The 25,459-nt window shown below is 39.2% G+C and overlaps 1 protein-coding gene across 3 annotated transcripts in view; it reads right to left on the reverse strand.

Annotated features, from left to right (window-relative positions):
- The window catches only part of ZNF609 (zinc finger protein 609), a 198,812-nt gene that overhangs the window by 168,341 nt on the left and 5,012 nt on the right, over nt 1-25,459 (reverse strand). For 2 of the 3 annotated variants that reach the window (XM_043471690.1, XM_043471689.1), the window contains exon 2: nt 2,529-3,402. The exons of the other annotated variant lie outside the window; for it this stretch is intronic. In XM_043471690.1, the coding sequence (XP_043327625.1) occupies nt 2,529-3,275 (747 nt within the window). In that variant the 5' untranslated portion in view covers nt 3,276-3,402. The remainder of the gene's footprint in view (nt 1-2,528; nt 3,403-25,459) is intronic. 3 annotated transcript variants of the gene reach the window in all.

A 25,459-nucleotide genomic window follows, 5' to 3' on the forward strand; every position in this document is an offset into this window, starting at 1 on the left:
CCTTTTCATGACAGTTTCCAGCTCAGCATATGTAATTCCTAGATTATATCAAAACATCTGTTTTGCTGTTTTGGTTCTGTTGGTTGTCCCCACATGGATGGAACATTCCAAACCAGTTAAGCCACAGGCAAGCCCATATCTCAGAGAGAAAAATCTTAAAGAAGTTTTCAAAGACTTAGCTTTTAAGGTAAAGTATCAATCATCCAACATTGACTCAAAAACCCATTATGCCCCAAACCCTGGGGTCCTTGTTTCTCAAAAGCTACTCTACTCCAAGATTCCTAACCTGTGTTCCCTTTTGCATCTTCCCCTCCTCCCATTCCAGAAATGCTGTCTCTCTGAAGAGTGTTTTCATCTCCTAGCAACTTCCAAACATTTATTTACATAATTATCTATTCTGACGGCCAAATGCTTTAGAATGGCACCCCCCAGAACCAGACCATTAAGAAGGGTAGAGGGAACAAGGAAAAGAATTGAGAAAGCAGGTTTTTGCCTAGAGTAAACACCAAACTGTGCAGCAAATTTCCTCTTTTAAAAGTACTTCTCAGCACTTTCATCTTTCCTCCAAAAACAGAAGCACAGTCTCTCTTCTTTTTCTCTCTCATTCCACTGCCCCACTCTCAAGTCTTTTTGGGAGACAAGGTGTATAACACAGCTACCTTATTAAGAAGCAAATCTCCCTTGACCAAAATATATACTTAGCTGAACATACTGTATCTTTCAGCCCAATTATAATCTGAAGGGCAGCCACCTACCTAGTCCTTGAACCTGTAAGAGAAAAACGGTTCCATTTGCTTCTCTGTTGGAGACTCTCAAGGACATTTAGACTTAAACCCAACATGAAGCTAAGCATCATTAATCCTTTCACCCACAGACCACTACTGGGCTTAGAAGATTGCAACATGAGTCAAGAGTTCTAAACAAAAAGGAAAATTAGGTCACCTTCAGAAGTGGCCACTTTTCAGCACAGGAAGAACAAAGATTATGAACATGAATAGATATGTGGCAAAAGCTTACTGATGCCAGATGTAGGGAACAGTCTAAAGGGCCTGGAACAGAAGCAAGAACTCCTGGTACTCCTAGGCCTCTTTAAAACAGTATTACCCATCTGCACCCCAAAGAAAATGGTAAATCACAGCCAGCACAGGATGTACCATGCCAGTAACCTGCTGGGACTTGACTCTGCTGAGGTGGCCTGTAGCATCTGTCACCTAAACAGGCAATCTCTCTGGCAGCTGCCACTGGTTTTAGCAAAGCTTTTAGCGAATAAACCATTGGGTTATTAGTGGAAAAAAATTCACAGCCCTGTTACCAGGGAAGCCCAGATGTTGCTAAGACTTACAGATGTGCCAGAGGCAAGGACCAAAATACCTACAGCAAAGAAAAGACAAGCTAGCACTGAAAGGACACCACCACCCAAACATACACATCCAGCCTCTATTTATTAACACTTACATATGGAAATAGGTATTCCCTGTTGCAGCTGATGCAATTACAGAGAAATCAATTTATATTGCATCTGCTGGGATCAGCTGAAAGCACAGGGTGAGCAGAGAGCAGAAAATCAAGAGCCAATGAACAGCTCATTACCAGGCCAGCCGCTTTGTAGGAAACTGTAAGCTGCAAAAGTTTAAGGCAGCATGAACTGACCCTAGAATCACAACCACCCTGCTCCAGACCTGCAAGCTCCATTTACTGAGACATGAACTAAGATAATTTTCCCAAAGGAGGAGAGCTCCTGGTGGGGCTGCAGGCACCTGTCCTTCCAAGTCAAGCAGAAGGCAAGGTATCATTACACTGTTTGGCAGCTATTAAACCACCAGGAGACTTTGATTCCCAAGAGTTGAGGGAGATACCCGGCCAAGAACTATACATTAGTGGCCAAAGACTCTCTTTCAAAGCCGAAATTTCATGGCCACAACACTAAAGTATAAGAGCTGATTAAGTACCTCAGGACTTCCTGCTCCATTGTTTACTTGCCTCAAATGGGTCCTTTTGCTCTTTGGCAGTCACCAATAGAACACTTGGTAGATTACATGTAATGAAAATTATTTAACCCTTGTCTCTTCCAGAGACCCAGCATCACCATTTATCCCATTAAAAACAGCACTCAACTGAAAGCCTATTAAGCTTATCAACTTGTTGTTAAGTTTATCAATCATTCTAAGGATGAAATGTTAGTCAAGCTGGGAACCACATAAAGGCTGATGCCAATCTCTAGTAACAAGTGACTCAGGTGGGACAAGGACAAGGTGGGAGGTTCTTGGCATATAGAAAATTCATTCTACCAAGCAGCTGCCCCCAACAACAGATATTCTTCTCCAAAATGTCCAGGCCTGCTGTTAATGAATCTGCAGGGAATCCCCTAATTTGGAACAAAACCACATTATCATTACCAGCTGCTCTGACCTTGTAATTGGTCATTACCCACAAACTAATGAGCCTCCCACAGAGTGCACATAGCATTAGGTGGTTAGTCTGGGGCAGTTCTGACTGGCAGTGGGCAGCCAGATCTGGCCACCTCTTACCTTTTCAGACTTGACTTTCTTTAGCGGGCGACACTCATTCTCCCCTTCCTCTGGCTCCGGTTTAGCTCCCAAAGGGTTGAGCGCTGCCCCAGGCTCAATAGCTATACTCCCGAGTGGCTCCACAGCTCCTGGATCCACCCCCGCACTTCCATCATACTGACCACCCCGTCCTCCCAAGGGCACTGGCTGGAGGACCCCAGGATCCTTTTCTGCACAAGTCCCCACTCCTTCGCTTCTCTCCTTCTTGCTCTTGGACGAGCTGTTCTCCTTCTCCTTTTTGGAGCCCGCTACACTGCGGGATGCCTTAGCCGCCTTCTCTGAGCCCTTGGGAGCAATAGCAGCAACCAGGCTTCCTGCATTGGCACCATCTCCTGAGCGTCCCTGTACCTCTTTCTTGCTAGCTGCCCCCTCACTCGGAGTGAACAGGGACGTCCCTGGAGTGGGTTTGCTAGTGTCTTTGCCACTCTTATTCCTTTTGGATTTGGACTTGCCTTCCTTTCCTTGAGGACCTGGCACTGGGGTCACAAACTTGATGTTGTCTGGCAGTGTGGCCACAGCATTGGGAGCTGGTATCCCCACCTCCTTTGAGCCTGACATTTCCAGTTTCTGCTGGTCCTTTTCCAGATCGGCGTCCAGGTCAATGATGAGATTCCCTACTCCAATGTCCCATTCATCCCCACTGTCGTATGTCTCAACCGGGTTTGCATCCACTCCTTTCCCTCCGGAGGCTCCACTGCTCAAGGACATCTTAGAGTCAACGTCCCACCTCAAGATTCAAGGCTCTTCCTTGCCCCCAGCTTTCCTAGTTTCAGCTTCAGCTACGTTCTCAGACCTGCCACATTGGTCAGTACATGCCCAGTGGACAACATCATTGCTGGAAAAAGAAAATGTAAAGAGCTGTTAAAGGAAACAATACAGGCAAAGAGACAGCCTGAAATAAACTCCCACACAAAACAGTCCCTTAAGAGGTGGCTATCACATCACAATGGACAAGACAAACAGGTTCAGCTGTATTTCCAACCAAGTCACATTGGATCAAGGAAAAAGCTAATTCCCACTCCATCTCCCCAGGGGAGAGTACAATATTTCCAACTGCCCAGGGATTCTGTGCTAAGACTTAACTAGGAATTATCTAGTTTCCCATTCCCAAGAGACTGATTTCTACTACCACTGCCAGCTGGCAATCTTCCCTCAACCAATATGGGCCCTGGCACATCCCCCAGCACAACTTTACTCACATCTCTTCTCCATGCTTCTTCTTGAATTATCAGAGATTTAGAACACTGCCCAGCAAAGGCTAAGTCCCTCTACTAACAGGGCCTATTCCTACTAAAAATAATATGGGGCAGTGGGAGGGTATCTAATTGTAGGTAAGCAAAAGAGAAAAGTAAACAGGACTGGGGAAAAATACAATATCAGGATAGAGACAAAAACTGCAATTAGAGGAGACAATCCTCAAAGAGGACTTAACCCATCAGCTTACATTCAGTTAAGCCAGCCTTATTAAACTCCAGGTTTCAAATTATGTCTAAATAGCAGAATTCAATGTCGTCTTTCCCACTAAAATCCGCATGTACACACACACACACACACACACACAGAAAATGTTACCCTATCAATAACTGAACAGTACTAAAAATCTTAATGCTAGAATGTGGTATAAGTCTCCCTATTCTTGTAAGACTGATGACACTATATTGATAAACATCAGGGCCTCACACATGGAACAGAGATAGCTAAAAAAAGGGGTGGGTGAAGTGGGCGGTAAAAAAGAAAATATATATATTTCCTTGGGGAGTGTACCATCTCGAAAACCTGACAGCCAAAATGTATCATCCAGATATTACTTTATGATGAAGCCAAAGAATTCTGTTCTTACTTACTCCCTTGTTTACCATCTTTCTATGTGCATTTAGAAAATAACTCTCAGAAGATGGCAGAGCAGAAAGAGGAAACCAGAGGGGGCACAATGAATCCTATGAAGTAAATATCTAACAGGTAAATGCTATAGATAGAACAGGGATAAGACAAATTGTACCTTTCTGCCTACTCTCTCAAGGCAGTGTCAAAGAACCAGGGTTCAAGAGAACCTGTGCAAGAGAAGATGTCACTCTAGGAGAACAGAGCTATACCACGTGAATGCTTGAGAGCAACTGGGATTTAAGAGAGAAAGGACTGCACTTTAATCTGCCATTTAGCCACAGATCTGAGAAGAAAATCACTAGTGATAAAGAACCCACCTGCCAACAAGGAGGCATAAGATGCAGGTTTGATCCCTGGGTCGGAAGATCCCCTGGAGGAGGGCATGGCAACCTCCTCCAGTGTTCTTGCCTGGAAAATCCCATGGACAGAGGAGCCTGGTGGGCTACAGTCTCTAGGATCACAAAGAGTCGGACAAGACTGAAGTGACTTAGCACACACGCACTGAGAAGAAAACACATCCTTTAACCAAGTAGAGAGCTTAGTGCCAACAGCAACCGACCACAGTTGGCAGTGAGTCCACATGGATCTTACTTCATAAATGGATGAACAAAAACCATGAGGGAAAACATAAGAACTATGAAACAATGCAACCTGCAAGGTAAAAGCAACATAATCTCTGAATAATTAGAGAAATGACACAGCTGAAAATGATCTAAAACTCTGAGGAAATTTTTAGTAAAATGCTTGGAATTCTCTATACTATCTACTGAGTCATTAAAAAAAATATATGTATTAATTGCCTACTAAGTCCCAGGCACTAAACTATGCGCTGGGAATACAGCAGAAAATGAGAGTGAATAAGGCAGTGAAACACGATACTGAAAATAATTGTATTATGAAAGGCAAAGAAATGGGAACGCCAACTGAATCTGCACTACAAAGGATTATTAAAGCACAGTTCTGCCCGACATCATAATTTATCACCTCTTCAATCTCTGCAACTGTGGTGAGGCTTACAGCACAAGCCACATTCACCTACCACTGACCCTCTTTCCTCTGGAGCTGCCCCATCATTAGTATGTAATGTAAACCATTAGAACAATCCCATGCTCTTTTATTCTTGGGAAAACAACAGAACTTTCAAAAGACCTTCCTCTAAAAAACAAACAAAAACTCTTTCTCTACAAAACAGGATGGTAATGAAACAGAGACTCTGGAAGGGTATATAAAGGAAAGAATATGAAGTACAAGGAAATGTTAGCGCTCACTGGGAGCTCCTGATGGTTCTCACGCTACTGTACCGGCTTACCTGTCAAGCACGGAGCAAGATAAACGAAGCATGACAGTAAGGAAGGCAGGGCATTAAGAAGATACCAGGCTGAAGTGAAAAGATATGAACTTAAAAGAAAGTAATTAAAAAAAAAAAAAAGGAACATGCAAGGAAATGAAAACTGTAACACCAATTAAAATTCATACAGAAATCAAAAAAGCACAGAACTAAAACTGTGGAAGAAATTACAAGAAAATTTGAGATATTACTCTGGAGTAGTAGAGGATACTATTCCAATAGTAGAGGATCCTATTTCAAAGAAAAAAGGACAGCAAAAAGAAAATAATGAGGGAAATTAAAAGGAGGTATTTAATAATACACAAAGCAAAACTGATGAGACTAGAACAAATGAGAAAAAAAGCAACCCATCAAGACATAATAAATATCACCTTGAACTGAAAATGATCTTGAAAAAGTTCACTATTTTTTCAGCAAAATCAATTTTTTTTTCAATTTTTTAAAAAGCCAAATTTGCACACATTCTAGCAAAATTTTTAAGTTACAAAGAACAAAAATTAGGCTAACCTCAGACTATTCTGTAACAGACTGTTCTGTAACATTAAATGTTAAAAAAGAATAAAAAATCTAGTTTTGAAGAGAAAGTTATTTTTCAAGAATCTTACACTGAGTCATGTTGTTTGTTATGTGTTAAAACAATAGATTTTCTGTTATGTAACACACATACATCCATCTTGTTAAAAACTATCTGAAGCATTAAAGTCACTTCAGTGTAGCATCAATTTGAATAATTCCTGTAAACATAAATATCAAATTACTTTTATAATCTTAAGGGTAAACTCAATGCATATATTCCTGGAGAAGATATGAGGCAAAATCAATGCTTATAATAATGTCGAACCTCAAAAAAAAAAAAAAAAAAGTCAAACCTCAAAAATTACAGCCTTAATATCAATAAAAAAGAAAAAAAAAGACTTCCTCAAATTCTTTTTGTCCCAATTCCAAACTGTTGTGGCAAATTGCTTTGGTTTTTCCAGTAAGCAGAAATATTGCCATTAACATTTTTTTTAAAAGTGCTTCTTAAAAAGTAGCTGGAAAAAAAAAAAAAGTAGCTGGAGATGACAAGAACATCTGATGGTCTGTGCTCATTTTCTGGTTCCACATCTTCAGTGAGATATTCATGAAATGGAGAGATAGCCAAGAGTATTGTAAAACATCAAGAAGCCATTTCATAAGAGAAAAGGTCTTAGAAACTGGTATTCTTTAATATGGAAAGGAGTTAACTGAAGGGAGATGGGTATGAAGGTTGCAAAGTGGAAGAGAAACTTATTCTGTGATGCTGAGGGTATAAACAGAACCAATGAGTAGAAGTTACAGAAAGACAGATATTTAGTTCAGGGGAAAAAAACGGTAATAATCTGAAATTCCCAACAATGACCCACAATGCTTAAGGAAGCCATATCTCTATCATTGAAAGCAGTGATCAGAAAAAGCATCATCTCCTGTCAAGCTAATTACATGAAGAATTATTCTGTGTGGTAGGGGTAGCCTGGACATGCCCAGGGCCTTTTTAAAATCCGAAGTTCTATTAATGTACCTATCAAAAAGTGCCTCCCCTACTAGAAAACTACCTAGAATTTCTGAATGACCAGAATGCAAACAAAGAAAACATATCCTGAGAACGAATAAGTAGTGGTCCTGATGTTCTATAGAGAGCAACGCCCTCCTATTTCTGAGTGTGTGTTAAGTAAGTACCACTTTTCAACCAGGTGACTCTTCAGAAATTCAGATTTCCAAACTCAGCAGCCTTCATAGGAACTTTGATAGTACCTTTCCAAAGATATACTGAAAAATTGCCAAGGATTCTTTACCAGTCTGGCTGTAGCAGCCAAACCACTTTCCATCTGCTCCCTCCAGCATCCCTGGCTTTATGCAGCTAATAATCAACTCTCTGACAGGTCACTGCAGAGATGTTTAACCACAGAAGGAAGGGTAATCAACATGGTAGCTGGAAATGAAAAGCGCTGACCTACTACTTCCATGGCAGAGAAAGTACAGAATCAGGAGGACCAATACCTTACAGAGACCACAAAGCCCTTTCAACTTGCAAGAGTCTCTGTATATATTTTCCTCTCTTTTCTCCTTCTGCCTAACTGTACTATACTTCCCTATGTACCAAATTCTGGAATTACTTGCCACTGCTATTGAACTTTGTTCTGCACCTGATCATCAAGAACTCTCCTCTGAGTGGCTATAGCTAAGGAACCATAATAGGCCATGACAGTCACTCCCCATTCCCTGTATCTGTAACAACAAATGTTCAAATTCCTGTTTCCTCTCTGGAACCCAACTCCATCTCTCAGACTTCCAGCCCACAGACTGGTTTCTAATCACACATTTCAGGTCATTAATTGCTTTTTATCAGGACATATGCCATAGATCACACCACCTCCCTACCTCAGTAATGAGCAAGGCCTCTCTTCCAGGCTAAGAATGGGAAAAAGAGTCTTCATGAGAGGACTCTGGCTCTGCCCAGAGGACATAAACAGCAGCTGACCCTACTTATGTCCAAACACAGTAAGAAAAAATAATACTTCTTTTTCTGCTAGATAGAGCTCTATATCCATCCGAGAGGACTTCAAAGACACAGGATCTCTTTAACTGCCAATTACCTATAGCTAACCTGGTCTAAGTAGCAAATTGTCCAGTGCTGTTTCACTATAAATTCAACTGTCCTCCCCTCTTGTTACAGTTTTTGGATCAATCTTCTCACAGGCTTTGGTCTGAGCAAGTGACAGTTGTGTTTGAGTGAGTATAATCTGCTTGTGACCAGACAGGTCACACACATTTGGATGTGAGGGTGATCAGTCTTGGCTAGCTAGCTCTCACCAGAAGCTGTATGGACAAAGAAAAATAGGCTATGCTCAATTCCAGGAAGGTAGCATGGTGTAGAAAAAAAGAAAGCTGAGCTTAGAATCAAGAGAAGTGATTTCCAGACTCAAATTTCCAATGCCTTAGCCAGGATGTTAGTCAAGTTGCTTTATTAAATATTAATTTTCTTATTATAAAATGGAGGGAGAATCCATCTTGTTTCTAAGCATATTATGAGGATCCAAATCTGAAAAATGTGACTACTCAAAAAAGTAAAATGACCCAAATATTCTCATAATGTTCTAGGGTGTCAACTAAAAGAGGACTGTTTGACAGCTGTACAGGGATCTAAAGTATTTTAAATAAAGGAAAAATAAATATTTGAAAATCTTTTACAAATTAAATTATAGGTAGTACTGATATCCATTTGTGTTTTACGAAAGAAAATGGCAATCCTTCTTTCAACTACTCAGTCATTCTGGTTTTCCACTGAGCCTCGGAGTACCTTCAGATGTGGCTCATGAAACTCTACACTATAGTGACTGACAGAAAGTCTCCATTTTGCTTCAAAAATCCCTCAGGGCCAAGGTACCAATCCCAAAGCTCATGGTTTTAACATCTGGATTATCTCTTTTACAAACTGTTCCAATCTACTAGTTTGTTGAGCCAACCACCCTTCCCCCCCCCGAACCCCCGACAGGCCTTCAAATCTAAACTGTGTGAGGTTCATAGGGTTTGATGTCCTGGGAAACTATCACTAAATCAGTGGGATAAAACAAAAGTTGCAAGAAGAAAACCAAACTATACCATCTTCCCTGAATTTCAGATGCTACCCTGAAATCACATCATACTCAGTCAATCTCGGGTGAGGCCAGTACAACATACAAACCCTCAGTGGTGACTCAGCTTATCCAGCTGGAGGAACAGGCATCTCCCTCTCTACCTGCCACACTAGACCTCACTAATCAACTGAATTTCCAACTAGGGCTCTAACGACAATCAACTTTCCTTTGGGTCTCTCCCTTAATTTATTACATTCATTACTGTAACAAAGGAACTGTGTTATATCCTCAAGTACCACAGCTCTTAGCTTATATCTCCAATGGGAATCAAATACAGACAGACTAACAGTGCCAATTTGAGAAGATAGATCCAATTCAGCAGAGCTCCTCTGACCACGTGTCAATTAAGGACAACAGAGCAAAAGTATAGCATCTCTCAGTCCCTCAGTGTTTATAGGCTGCATATCATGAATAGTTTTATGGTCTTCACAGGCTGCTATTCTCAGACAAAGACTATGAGGCTTGACCTGTTTCATTTCACATAATCAACTGACACTTCCACTACACAAAGCTATTCAACAGGGCTCAGGTTTAGAGCCTTGGTGTTTGTCAATACTGCTTGGTACCAGCATACATTTCAAATAGGCTAAATAGCATACTAAATATGCAAATAATTCAGTCCCAACCCTACAGGGATTCACTGGTGGAACTGGTTCACAGAGAAAACCCTTACCAAGGTCTATGTGTAAGTAGGCCAAGAAGCAGAAGGCAAAGATCATCTAAAGTAGACGATAAAGCTTTACCATCCTCCCTCTCCTGACAACTGAAGGGCTCTGTAACCCTTTATAATTCAGTTCTCTTCCCCAGAGATAAAAGAGGTGATGTCAAATTCTCAAGAAAAAAGTGGAGTGAGCTTAGGAATCAGGAGACAAGAAACTGGCCCTCCACACAGAACTGTTGTGGCAAAGCTTTTCTATGGCTCAGTCTCCTCACCTCTAAAACAGGGAATAATATGGGTCAAGTTCATAGGAATGAGGGAAAGGAAAAAACTCAGGCATTTTTCAGGAAACATGAGGAATTACCTTCACTTTTATATTTTAGACCTCATCTCCCTTTCTAAATCTCTTAACTACTATCCTATAGTAACTCTAAAGCGTACACAAAGAAAACTTCTCTATCAAAAGATAGTATCTACACTGTCAGACTAACCATAAAAATAGTGGGATCCACACACACATCCTTTAGGATATCTAAGCCAGACTGACTTCTCCAGCCTTCTCTCATGGACACACTCTGTCCTCTGCACCCCATTCCCACATTACCGCCTCATGGCGTTTACCTCAGACATTCCCTGCTCACACCCCACCTCCCAGTGCAACCATTTGATTAACATTTGTTTCTTCCACCTGACTGCATGCACCCTGAGAGCAAGAGGCTGTCTCTCTTTTGTTCATCATTATATCCTAATAACAGGGTTTGGGTCACAGTACTCCCTCAATAAATATTTGGGTCAATAAATGAGTGAATGAACACTGCTTTCCTCAATGGGCAGAACCATAGCAGGGCCAAAGCTGCCATTTCTCTTCTTCATTCTTACTTGAGCTTGATTTGTCACTAGTCATAAACTGTCTCAATTACCTATCGGCCTTCAAACTTACCAGAACAGAGAGTGGATTTCTCTTTCTTCTAAGATACAGATAAAGGATACAGATTTATTAAGAGTCTAGGGGGAAAGTTAGAAAACAATCCAGTCCTCACATTTCTTAAAATGCCTAACTGCTCCAGAATATTCTCAGCCTTCAGCCTCATCCATGTAGAGCCGGTACCCAAAATAGGGCTAGTCCACAAACCAGGACATAACCAACTCCTGAGAGCCCTCATACTTAAATGTATGATACATTCTATCAGACTTAAACTGTCCAGGTATCACATTTTAAACACCTACGAATCAAAGAGAACAGAAGTTAGAAAAATGACCATTTCTGAGAGGAGTTTACTGACTGGGAAGAAGCATGAGGGAAACTTGTGAGGTGTTGGAAATACTCTATTATCTTGAACTGGATGGTGGTTATATGGCTACATATAAATGCAAAACTGAGTTATGCAATGAAGATTGGTATACTCAATACACTTTATCATCTGCACATTATCTTTTTTCAAAAAGGTAAAAGAAAGAAAGTGAAAAGTGAAGTCACTCAGTTGTGTCTGACTCTTTGCAACTCCATGGACTGTAGCCTACCAGGTTCCTCTGTCCATAGGATTTTCCAGGCAAGAGTACTGGAGTGGGTTGCTATTTCCTTCTCCAGGGGATCTTCCCAACCCAGGGATTGAACCTGGGTCTCCCGCATTGCAGGCTGATGCTTTACCGTCTGAGCCACCAGGGAAGTCCAAAAAAAAAAAAAGAAAAAAGGTAAAATCGTACACCTATGAATAAAAGGACTAAACTACTGGATCATGGTCCTGTTCCTAAAATAGCATTTTATGTGATCACAGTAAATAGGAATCAGGCCAGTAGTCTTCACAGGTTAGGATATTTAGAGGGATGGAAAAGAAAGAAGGAAAGAAACTACATTTAAGGATTACCCTGTGCTTCACTATATTGTGAGGAGATTTATAGATCTGTTGGAGAGTCTGAATGAACTATAATAACAAACTAAAAACACTGAGGTAATTCATGATATTAAACCCTGGGGAAAAAACGTTAAGTTACATAAGAAAACTGCTAAATAGTTCAATAATAAATATTTACTTATTAAATAATGAAAGTGAAAAGTGAAGTCGCTCAGTCATGTCTGACTCTCTGTGACCCCATGGACTGTAGCCTACCACGCTCCTCCATCCATGGGATTTTCCAGGCAAGAATACTGGAGTGGATTGCCATTTCCTTCTCCAGAGGATCTTCCCAACTCAGGAACTGAACCCAGATCTCCAGCATTGTAGGCAGACACTTAACCGTCTAAGCCATAGGGAAGCCCATAGTGGCTAAATAATGGCATGATAATAAATAATGGATACTGATAAAAGCAAAAATTTGATTTGATAAGGAGAGCACAATAGGATAGCATATTATTTTTTAGAAATACAGAAGTAAATACAAGAAAAAGACTGAAAATCTTAAAGCAGTTCCCTACTGGGAGTGAGACTTGGTGATGAGAAGGGGTAAATAGTGGATTACTAAAAACGGCACGGCCAACTGGGGTAAGGTGCCTTCATCTAGCTGGTCCTCTTGAGCAGTAACTGGCTCTAGAGAAACAGCACCATGGCGTCTGGCTACAAGCTGGCTCGTCCATCCTCAAAAGTGATGTGGCCAGTTTAGGGGCCAAGTGCCTCCAGATGCTGGAATCTGAGGTCGATTATCTGCACCTGGATGTAACAGGTGGGTGGGCATTTTGCTCTCAACATCACCTTTGGTCATCCTGTGGTAGAAAGCCTCCAAAAGCAGCAAGACCAGGACCCTTTCTTTGACATGTACATGAAGGTGTCCAGGCCAGAAAAGTGGGTAAAACCAATGGCGACAGCAGGAGCCAATCAATGTATCTTTCATCTCGAGGCTACTGAGAATCCAGGAGCTTTGATCAAGGACACACAGAATAGAATGAAGGCTGGCATTGCAATCAAACCAGGAACTACAGCTGAGTATTTGGCACCATGGGCTAATCAGATAGATATAGCATTGGTTATGACAGTGGAACCTGGGTTTGGAGGGCAGAAATTCATGGAAGATGTGATGCCAAAGGCAGGAGCTAACATAATCGTGTCTGGCGGTGCCATTATGAGGAGTGAAGACCCCAGATCGGTGATCAGCCTATTAAGAAATGTTTGCTCAGAAGCAGATCAGAAACATTCTCTTGATCAACGAAACCACAAGGAGCCCAGTGTTTCTTCTTATGAGATCTCCTTTTTACTGGAAAACAAGAATATTGACTACAAATCGTACCACAGTTCAGACAGTGCTGCTTTTCTGGGCAATTACTCATTCCAGTGACTAAAGTTCATTATGCAGAATGTTCCAAGAGGTTAGAAATTGGTCAGTATAACTTCATTCTTAGTGATGGAATTGAAAGATCAGTGTGGTAAAATACCATTTTTACTGGGAGACTTGATTTTCATAAAGAGTAAAAATATGCCTGTATTAAGGTTATGAACAGAAATATGTTTTAATGCCTAAGGAAGGTATGTTGGCTACTATGAAAAAAATTCTTCTCTGAATTTTTAAAAATAATTTTCTTTGGTTTCTTGGCTGTTTTTGGAAAGCAAAGGAATATCTTCTGTTTGATTTATGTATGTGATAACTAAGTTTGCACCTGACTGGGAATGGCACACCTATTTTCCTAGCTTCAAAAACATTTATTATCATTTACTTTGTACCTTATATTTGATACATTAAAAAAGTGTACTATGAAAAAAAATAGTGGATTACAGATTTTCATTAAAAGCAATATTTGACCTTTAATATAAAGCTCATGGGAGGACAAAAACAAAAAAAGTGTACGTATTAATCTGATAATGCAGATTATGCCACTTTATTTTTTATTTTTTTTTCATTTATTTTTATTAGTTGGAGGCTAATTACTTTACAATATTGTAGTGGTTTTTGTCATACATTGACATGAATCAGCCACGGATTTACATATATTCCCCATCCTGATCCCCCCTCCCACCTCCCTCTCTACCCAATCCTTCTGGGTCTTCCCAATGCACCAGGCCCAAGCACTTGTCTCATGCATCCAACCTGGGCTGGTGATCTGTTTCACTATAGATAATATACATGTTTCGATGCTGTTCTCTCGAAACATCCCACCCTCGCCTTCTCCCACAGAGTCCAAAAGTCTGTTCTGTACTTCTGTGTCTCTTTTTCTGTTTTGCATATAGGGTTATCACTACCATCTTTCTAAATTCCATATATATGTGTTAGTATGCTGTAATGTTCTTTATCTTTCTGGCTTACTTCGCTCTGTATAATGGGCTCCAGTTTCATCCATCTCATTAGAACTGATTCAAATGAATTCTTTTTAATGGCTGAGTAATATTCCATGGTGTATATGTACCACAGCTTCCTTATCCATTCATCTGCTGATGGGCATCTAGGTTGCTTCCATGTCCTGGCCACTTTAATGGCAGAAAGTGAACAACTAAAGAGCATCTTGATGAGGGTGTGAGAGGGGAGTGAAAAAGCTGGCTAGAAATTCAACATTCATAAAACTAAGATCATGGCATCCGGTCTCATCACTTCATGGCAAAACAGAAAGGAAAAAAGTGGAAGCAGTGACAGATTTTATTTTCTTGGGCTCCAAAATCACTGCGGACGGTGACTGCAGCCACGAAATTAAAACATGCTTGTTCCCTTGAAGAAAGCTATGACAAACCTAGACAGTGTATTAAAAAGCAGAGACATCACCTTGCTGCCAAAGGTCTGTATAGTCAAAGCTATGGTTTTTCCAGCAGTCATGTATGAGAGAGTTGGTCCATAAGGAAAGTTGAGGTGAAGAATTGATGCTTTTGAATTGTGGTGGTGGTGAGTACCTTGGACTGCAAGATCAAACCAGTCAATCCTAAAGAAAATCAACCCTGAATATTCACTGGAAGGACTGTTGCTGAAGTTGAAACTCCAATACTTTGGCCACCTGATGCCAAGAGCCAATGCACTGGAAAAGACCCTGATGCTGGGAAAGACTGAAGGCAAAAGGAGAAGAGGGCAGCAGAGGATAAGATGGTTAGACAGCATCACCAACTCAATGGACATGAATTTGAGCAAACTCTGGGAGACAGTAGAGCACAGAGGAACCTGGTGTGCTGCAGTCCATGGGAGTCGCAGAGTCTGCAGTTGCAAGGAGTCGGACACCACTTAGTGACTGAATGACAACAATTAATCTGATAAATAAAATATTTAAAAATATTATAAAAATATATACTTCTCCAAATATTCCTGGATTCCCTTACAAGTTACAAAACATATTAATCCAATAATTTATCAAAAATCTTATGAGAGGCAAGAGTGAAGCAGGTATAAAAGAGCAATGTGAGGTACCTTTGTGGTGATGAAATTGTTCTGTATCTTGACTGTGGTGGGAATTCCCTGGTGGCTCAGACGGTAAAGAATCTGCCTGCAATGCAGGAGACCTGGGTTTGATCCCTGGGTTGGAAAGATCCCGTGGAGATGGCAATGGCACCCACTCCAGTATTCTTGCCTGGAGAATTCCATGGACAGAGGAGACTAATGGGCTACAGTCCATGGGGTCAGAGAGTCGGACACAACTGAGTGACTAACACAAATACACACACTCATAAGTAGATACAACTAAAACTAGGGAAATCTGAACAACCTGGGTAGATTTTATCAATGTCAATATCTGGGTTTGATATTGTTCTATATTTGCATGACATTACCACTGGGGGAAACTGGTAAAGGGTACAAAGGATCCCTCTGTATTATCCTTACAGATGCATGAGACTCCTACAATTATCTTAAAAGTTTTAATTTTTAAAAAAACCACAAAAAACCCTTCTAGACTCTAATTTCTACTGCCTCCAGTATTAAGAAATTTTATTTATTTACTATTGATAAGAGCAACCCAGTAATTAAGCTAAATTTATTTCTAATTTGAAAAGGTGCTCTCTATCCAATACAGATCCTAAGAACTGGTGAACAAGTTCTTCTCATCGCTTGATGGAGTCTGATAATATTCCCACTGTCTTTAAAAACTGGATTTTTTAAAAAAATCATTTTATGTGTTTTCATTAAAGCCTTCACTTCATTTGGTCTCCAGTTCTGATACATATTTCTTAGGGATGAAGAGAAGGCGCAATATCACAAACATGGACAAAACTTGATTTTGTACAGGGGGAAGTTTATTTTTATCTTTCTTTAGTTCTCCTCCTAATGATGCCTAGCATTTCCCTGGCAGCACACTGAACTAATTTTTCAAGGAATAGCTTATCAAGATTTCTAGTCTCCTCGAGGAGCTGAAATTGTTAGCTAGAAGTTACTCATGCTAGCAAAGTGGTTTGGACTTTCTGCCTACTTTTAATGTAATACTATCCACACTGAAGCTCATCTTCAAGTTTTCATCCCTCCCACACAGTCAAGATACTTTGGAAGTATAATCTTAAACAATTTGGGAACCTAAGCACTTGAAAGAGCTTAGTGTCATGAGAAAACCTGAATATGTCACTTCTGTAAAACATTTATTAAACTGTCAAATAAAATGAGTGTCACTGCTTAAACCCTTCCACCTAGAAGAACTTATCATTGAGATAATTTCTGGAGGTAATGTCATGAGAAATCAGCACACTGCAATGAAAAAAAAAACAAAACAAAGGCGGAGGCAGGAAAAGCTCAATTCTAGTCTTACTCTCCCTGTAGATGTTTAAGAATCTTGGGCAAGTCACTGCACTTATCTGAGCCTGTTATTTCACCTATAAAAATCTGAGATAATTAATACCATTAAGTGCAATACTCTCAGTAGAAACTGGAATAGCACCCTGACATCAAACTCATTAATATTCTTACAACAAAATGAATAAATATTTACTTGAAACAGAACAACAATGAAAACAGCCATAAATAGCCTCATTAGCTGAAGTCAGGTTTGTGCCTACCTTAAAAAAAAAAACAAACTTAACAGCTTTCAGAATTTGGGGGTTTTAGAACTGCAGAGAAGGAACTGTAGGCCTACATGGATGTGATTACTGTCAGAAAGTCAGTTTACTAATACAAAACAAAACATTTTCTCCCATTCCAAGACTAAAGTTTTCAAACAGCCTTGGCCTGACTTTAATACAACTGAACGACGTCCACTGGTAACCACTCTGACCACACACAACTGTCGATGGTTTGTCATCTGTGACTTCTCTTTATGTAAATTAACCCATCACCTTGGCCCCAATAAGTTATATTAATGATACCAAGTCATCTCAATCTTTAATTTACATTTTATCAACTTTCTAGTATAGATTTCATTCCCTCCACCTCCAAACCCTTCTTATGGTGAAATCTACTTCAGTCCCTTCATGTAATGATCATGCTACTTAACTTGAAGTGATGTACTTTCACTAAGAGTTACAGTTTATCCTTGAATTTTTTCCTAAATTCTAGGGTAGACAGATTCAATCTCATCAAGTTTAGAGATGTGATCCAGAAAAGTGAGGCAGCTAGCGGAAAAAAAAAAAAAGTGTTAGAACAACTAAGTATTACCACTTCTGGAATAATTTCTGGAACCTCTATACATTTTTCTGTACTTTATATGCATTAAAAGAGATTAATTCGTGTCCTAATTTCTTATTTTTTAAAGTTAAGCATTCATCATCATTTGACTGGAAGCTTTAAACTGCTTGGAAAGAGGGAAAAACAGGTGAAAATTCTCCAACCTCTTCATCCCTGAACGGATCTTTCACACCCAGATCGAGTAGTCTTACCAATTTTCTAGCAGTCTTCTTAAAAAAGCAAAAACAAAAACTCTTACCATCAGTTTAGCAAAGAATTTAACTAATATCTTTTTTTTCTTTCACCTAAAATTTCTAGGCAGCACGCATGATTAACTATCATCACCTTGTGGGTTTCTTCGGTCTTGACTGAAAATGTTTTTAAGTTTCTTTTAAAGATGCTTTTCTCCTCTCCACAGCCTCTGAGACTATGCCAGATGACCATCTGTTTTGTATGGTGCTTTTGATCCTTTGCTTTCTAATAAAATGGTTTTTAAGTCTTTAAACTTTCAGTGGGTTATTTGCTATTTGATATCTTTCTACTTTTCCTACTGTACATACTTTATCACAGCTCAATTTCTTACAATGAATCCCCACATGATAGATTTTATTCTTCCTCTCCCTGAAGAATGCTGAGCTTAATCAAGATATGATTTCTGTTAAACAGTGTTGACCTATAGAAACCTTTCTCAATTCTTGTTTGTTCCTCAAAGCAAAAATCCTGATTATTTCTTTGCTCTATAGATCTAAAACTGCCAACTGTACAAAGAAGTTTATCTTACTCAAAACCATATCTTTAAATTTGCTTTTAATAAAGTATTTAACAAAACTATTAAGAGTAAATAAACCCCACATTATTATTATCTGGCCTAATTTTGTAGCTTCTCCTTTAACAGTTTCAACTCAATCACATTATTTTGATTAGGACTGTGACATTTTTATTTAAGTAAGGATTTTGATCCTTATAAAAATGTAATCCCTTGTTGCCTGTGTCATCCCTATGAAGTGCACAGCCTAGCAGCACCATACTTCAACAATTTGTTTCCTTCCATCAAGTATCTGAGATGTGAATTAAATCACTGTATCATTATTTTGCCTACCAAGAAAGGAGAAGGAAAAAAATTATATAAGGATGACAGAAATGGCACTCATCATGTTTATGTAACACTCTTAAATAAATCTAATGCTTCCGATCACAAATTCAGGTAAAATATATTATAGACTTGTTGTTGGAAGAAAATGTCACTTCGCTGTTATATTACCTACCTCAATGTGATCTTGTTAAAACTGAATTTCTTTCTTATAGAAAGGCTCCATAAGAAAAAGAATATTACCAGATACTGTCCTGCATTTCCCTCTCTGTCAGATGCTGTTACCGAACTCATCTGAAATCCACACTGCCAGATTTCTAGCTCTGTTAGGACTATAAGGGCATGCTAATACAAACCCCAGAAACAATACTACTGAAAAACAACTATCACTAGCAAACTAAGCTATGGTAAAAGCATTTCTACTAATAAAGCAAAACTACTTGGTCAGTTAAGTTAAACTGAGACCTTTTTAACCAATACAGAAAATTAATGACATAACGAATTAACAGCTACCGGCTTTAAAATTCACAATATCAGTCATATATTACTGTACCACTTGAGCGTATGTAGTGAGAATCTATGACGTCAAGTCTGACATGCAGCAAATCCTGACAAAGAAAAGCAATGTGATATCTGCCTAGGACCTCTCTGCCTTAAAGTAACAGATTTTTCTTAAGCGTCAATCCCAAGTTCATTAAGAACCTTTCTTCTAAAATTTTATATAAAAAATAGCACATTAAAAAAAAACAGCACATTTTTATAGAACGGCAAATAGTCCTCCTTGTATATTGCAACCACACAAGTTGATGATATAAATAACTAAAAATTGAGTGTACAGGTACCCTGCACCTCTCAGCTACCTCAAATGGCACACAGTATAACAAACAGGCTGAGAGCTTGATGTCCACAAGGAGCATTCTACATAACCCAAGGACAGAAATAAGACATTACATCTCTACACATTAGGTAGGAATTTTAGCTTCTAGTCAATTACCAAACAGCAGTCTGGCCTAAGGGATTTTTGTTGCCTATCAACTTCATGTAAAGAAAAAAGGGAAGAGGTAACAGGAAAAATAACGAAACAGTAGAAGGGTTAGGAAAGAGCAAGCAAGGGAACTATAAGAAAGTTTACAAAACACAAGCCAAACAAGAGAGCAGCAAGACATCACAAGACATCTTCACCCTCAGGCTGATGAATTAGGTATTGAGACTTCCAGAACAAAGCCAGGTATGCATTGAGAGGAAATCAAAATAACACAAACCTCAAAATTAAAATTTTAGGCTGGGAGCAAAGTGTATAGTCTTTGAAAGCTTTTTTTTTTGAAAGCTTATTTTTAATGAGCTACCCCAACCCCCAGAGTTGCTGAGACCACACCAGAAAGAGGGACGATCGTGATATTGAGCTTTTCCTTGAGGAAGGAGAAAATTCCGAGGCCCAACTCACCTATTACTCAAGGTACCCAAGGCTCAAATACCACTCCTCAGGGAAACTGGCTATAAGACCTTCTGTTCTACCCGTGGTGTCTTCCAGACATGACGGCCAATTTTCACCATGATTAACTTCCAGGAATGCCAGTCAGAGAAGCAGCCAGGAAAAAAGAACATATTTCCCCCTCACTGTCGGCTAGACCCTTTGGAACAACTACAGACAGTGCCTCTTTCTCTCTTCTGGGCAGAAGAGCATTCAGCAACCCCAGGGAAGTGCTTAACAACCCAGTAACATACTAGCACCATATTTCTCAAAGATGCCGACTCTGATCATCTTATTTAAAGCTGCAAGCTTCCTACCTCCTTCATCTATCCCTCCTCTACACTACTAACCCTCCTTACTCTGTTCTATTTTTTCCCACATCAATTATCACTCTCTTTATACTATATAATTATTAATTGTGCTTATTTCTATTTCCTTCTGTTAAAAGACAAGATCCATGGGGTTGGCATTTTTTATCTATTTTGCTCACTGATAGATCCTACGCAGCTTGGACAGGACCTCACATATAGTAGGACTCCAGTAAATATTTATGGAATGAAAGAAGTAAATAAGAAAAACTAAAAAGACCTCTTGGAGACCAACAATATCCAGAGGGCCCAACAATGCCTGTGCTCCTCTAACAGAATCAGTCTGGTTCCCGTGCCTGACCTACATTACTTCTGTTTGTCACGTACTACCTCTCCTCACCCCAATTCCTCCATCAACTAGGATATACGGAACCACAGTACTACTGCAGGCAACTAAGGGCGACACATGATTGTCCCTGAGTCTGAAGGATTTCTGAAGGCTTTCATAGTCTGCACCTTGTTCCCAGGTTATTCAGTTTGGGACAAAATGTGTTGGATGCAAGTTATCTTAACACAGAGAGAGTTCTGAAAAAAGAAATCTCAAGAAGTTTCCATCTTCAAAAAAACAAATTCCAATTCAATTCAGCAAGCATTACATAATAAAGTTATATTCAAAGCACTGGGTTCAAAGTCAGGGGAAACAGGAGACTCAGGTCTCTTATGGAGTCTAGAATGAAGGAGGAAAAAACATATTCACATCTAATTATAATCAAAGACAGGGTATGACACAGTGCTCTAACAAAGATCCTAGCAAAGAGTTAAAGAGATACAGAAGAATACAAAATCAATTCTGTTAGACACAGGTAGATAGGAAGAAGAAAGTTAAGAAAGTCTTCAGGAAGGAGATGAAATTTTTTGGTAGGTTGAAGGAAGAGTCAGATTTGAAGTTGAATGCCTTGGAGCAGGGAAGGGCATTCCAACAAAAAAGAAAAGAAAAAAACTAAGGTGTTGAGACTGAAAAATGCAAGGTAAGCAGAAGGAATGGCTGTAAAAAGAGTGAGAAATAAATGAAATGAGACTGAAGAAGGCCAGGGTTGGTCAGACTTATAGAGGATATTGAGTGCTGGCCTATATAGGCAACAAGGAGTCATTAAACGTTTTCAGCAAAGAAGTAAAATAATCAGAACTACATTTTGAAAAGTCCACACTAGGATTCCTTGCTACATACTCTTCTAGAAACAAATTCTTTCCTTTCAGACCACTTCAGCTCATAATCATACATTCATTAATTGATTGCTGTCTTCCCCAACTAGATGTGTAAGTCATGAATAGACAGAGACCACATCTGGTCTGGCACACAGTGTTCAATAAATAGAGGCGAACCTTGGAGATACTAGGGATGCAGTTCCAGACCACAACAAGAAAGCAAATATCATAGTAAATCAAGTCACACAAATTTTTTGCTTTCCAGTGCATATAAAAGTTATATTTATAATATACTGTAGTCTATTAAGTATGCAATAACATTATGTCTGAAAACACAATGTACATACCTTAATTTTAAAATGCTAACCATCAACTGAGCCTTCAGCAAGTCATAGGAGTAACGTCAAAAATCACTATCATAGATCACCGTAACAAATATAATAATGATGAAAAGTATGAAATACTATAAGAACTAGAGAAATACTGTGACACAGAGACATGAAGAGAACAAATGTTGGAAAAACAGTGCCAACAAACATGCTTGCCACAAACCTTTAATTTGTAGAAAATGCAGTATCCGTGAAGCCCAGTAAGAAAGGGATGTCTGTATAAACTAAATAAAAACTATAATAATAATAATACAGCAGTATATGACATGTAATACAAAAAGAAGCATTAACCATGAGGTTACTACAATAATACACAATATGGAGGCCTAAACTAGGTCAGGTGAAAAGGCGACGCCAAATGAAAAGATATCTAGAATGATTCAAATTTAGTGAATGATAAGATGAGGTGCTAAGGAAGAAAAAAGAACAAAATACAAACCCAAAGTTTTGTGTCATGGCAAATGGAAGAACTGTAATGCTTAGCAGGGAAAAGGGTAAGCAAATTCCAGAAATGATGGACTGGAGGTACATTTGAAAGCAAATACCAAGTAGAAAAAAAATTCCCCCTTTCCTCTATACTATTCAGATTCATAGACTCGGTGAGCCTCACAATTTCAATGTCTCTTCCAATTTCTCTAGCTCCATTGCTAATACCATTCTTGCTGAGTTTCACATGAAACCTCAGAATTTGTAACTGCAGTTTACAAGGTACATTCCTGAATTCACTACTGCTCCCATGAATGTTCATCCCAACCAAACCCAAAGAGCTCACCTAGGAATATTACCAGGAACATTCTGGTAACATACCAAAAACCCACTGGCTTTACTGTGTACATAGAAAAGACAATGCTGCCTTACTCTATAAATACTGAACCACAGCCTAAGAAACTACAGGTACTAACATGCAATGTGGTGTCAGCATACAATGCAATGGCCTAACTGCCAGATTTGGATTTCAATCACGGTGCAGTACGATTTCCAAAGGTTGCACAGCACCTATTCTGGCCACTGTCCAATTCAAAACCCAGACAGTTGGGGAAAAAAAAAAATCTATCTACAAAAGCCACTTATATTTCTAATACAAATCTTTCAAAAATCTCATTCAAGTGGAACACTTCCCAAAATAACTTTTAGATTACCTGAGAATTAGTAATGCGCTACAGATGGCAGGGAATAAAGCAGAACACTCCCAGGACTTTTTGAGTCCAAAATAAACAATAGTTCCTCCCACCAAATTTTTCTATTACGGACTGATGGATGTTTTAAGTACAAATTTAAGAACACTGAATGCTTCTTCCAATGTTCAAAGGTAGATTAAACATGTGATTTTGTTATGTTAACATACACTCCCTCAAAAGAAAGAAAAGACCATCACCTTCTTAACATTCAATAAAAAGCTGCTATTGCAAGTTCCAAATCCAAAAGTTAACTGGGAAATGCTGATTAAAATTCTAACTTGGGGGCTTAACAACTAGGTTATACACTTTTATTCCTTTAAACTACTTGAAAGCAAAGACTTCCTAACATCACAGTTAACCCTTGAACAATACGAGTTGGAACTGTGATGTTAGGTCCATGTCTATCTGGATTTTTTTTTTCAATAAATACATACTACAGTACTGCACAATCAAAGCTGGTTAGAACCTTGGATACTGGAAGGCCAACTACAAAGTTATACGAGGATATTTTTATTTCACTGGGGATGAGGGGACACCCCAACCCCTGTGTTGTTCAAGGATCAAATATATTACCAATTTCAAAGTTCCTAAAGTCACCCATCAGCTTCAGATTGCTCAGTCCCTTTTAGGGGGTATTTCAGAGATTCCCTCTTGTTGGTCAAACTGCCGATTTTGCATTCGAGCATTAAAAATAACAATTTTATTTTCTAAATAAAACAGTGGGCAACTTTTATGCAATCCCAATTAATTCAAAGTAGGTTTCCCACTAACTGGACAGAAACAGAAAAATGCCCAATCCCACCTCCAATATCAGTCCCATTTGGTTAAAGATTTCAGATATAAGAGATTTAAAGATCTTAAATCCCTGGCTGACTACACAAAATTACTTCTTATTGATATCAGGTAAATCCTTCTAGGTTTGATTTCCTTTTCCCAAGCTGAGGTTCTTTTTCTGCAGCTTTCTGATCCCCACTGCTATAGCTGGAGCAAGCTAGAAGAAGATATATTTGACAAACTGGTGAACCTGCAGAATGAGGGTACAAGACTCTCCAAAAGAAGACAGCTTAGTGGGGAAAAAAAAAAAACAACAAAAAACAGTATACACATATCAAAGAGAAGCGAGAGTCCCTGGAACTAAGGTTGCACTTATTTGCCCTTCTAAATACTGACACGATTTAAAAAAAAAAAAAAGCTTAATCATTTTTGCCCCATTCTTTCATCAAAATCTTGATATCATAAAATTCAACACTACATGGAACCTTTAGAGATGATCATGTCTAATATGCTCATTTTACAAATAGGGAAAAGGAAAACATAGGAGTGACTAGCACAAGGTTACACAGCTTGTTAGAGGCAATACAGTGATCAGAATCTGGGATTTATGGTGCACAATTCCATGCTTTTTCCTCTATGCTTTAAAAAGCCATATTAGCAAACATTTTACACTATTAAATCAGAAAATAAGTAACTGTAACGAAGCCACAAAAAATAAAATTTATCCATATGAAGAGAACAAAGGGTTAGACCAGGAAGTACCCCAAATCAAACAGAAAGAAGAAGCATTTGTTCACATAGTACATGCTTTCCTAAGGGCACAACTTGGCACATGTTTTCTGAGCCATTTTATTAATTATCACCTGCCGGTATTTGTGTCCTGTGCTTTCATCAAATGCAACTCCTTAAGAGGGTGCCACAATGACTCTTGTGGCAAAGGTTTGAGAAGTGATAACTTCTGGCACAGATAACTGATGGTTTTACAAAAGGAACCCACATACACACAAGTGGCGCCAGCAATCAAGAAGAGAGGACTGAGTTGAAGAGGGTGGAGACTCTGCTGGGAGCAAGTAACCCTGAAAATGAGATAAGAATAAAAATCCAAGAGCAAAGCTGGCCTGATACTAATGACCAGAGAGCACAATAAAAAGAAAGCAGTTTCAGAGTTTGCCTGGCATCAGACAGTTCTCACCTGCAAAAGAAGGAAAAAATTCTTAAAGAGACAAAAGAAAGATCACAGGTCTGCTCCTGAGTGATGGATTAGATATGACCTAATAGGTATTTGCCATCTCTTATTTCTGGGACTCTGATCCAAGAACAAACAGCAAGAGAACCATGAAAAATCAGCCCTGTTGGATCTGGAGTTCTGCCTTGACAAGATATAAAGCTCATTCATAGATCTGACTGTGCTCATGAGACTGCAGTTCAACTCCTGCTGCTAGAGCAAG

This window comes from Cervus canadensis, chromosome 6, assembly GCF_019320065.1.
Source record: "Cervus canadensis isolate Bull #8, Minnesota chromosome 6, ASM1932006v1, whole genome shotgun sequence".
NCBI classification, from domain to species: domain Eukaryota; kingdom Metazoa; phylum Chordata; class Mammalia; order Artiodactyla; family Cervidae; genus Cervus; species Cervus canadensis.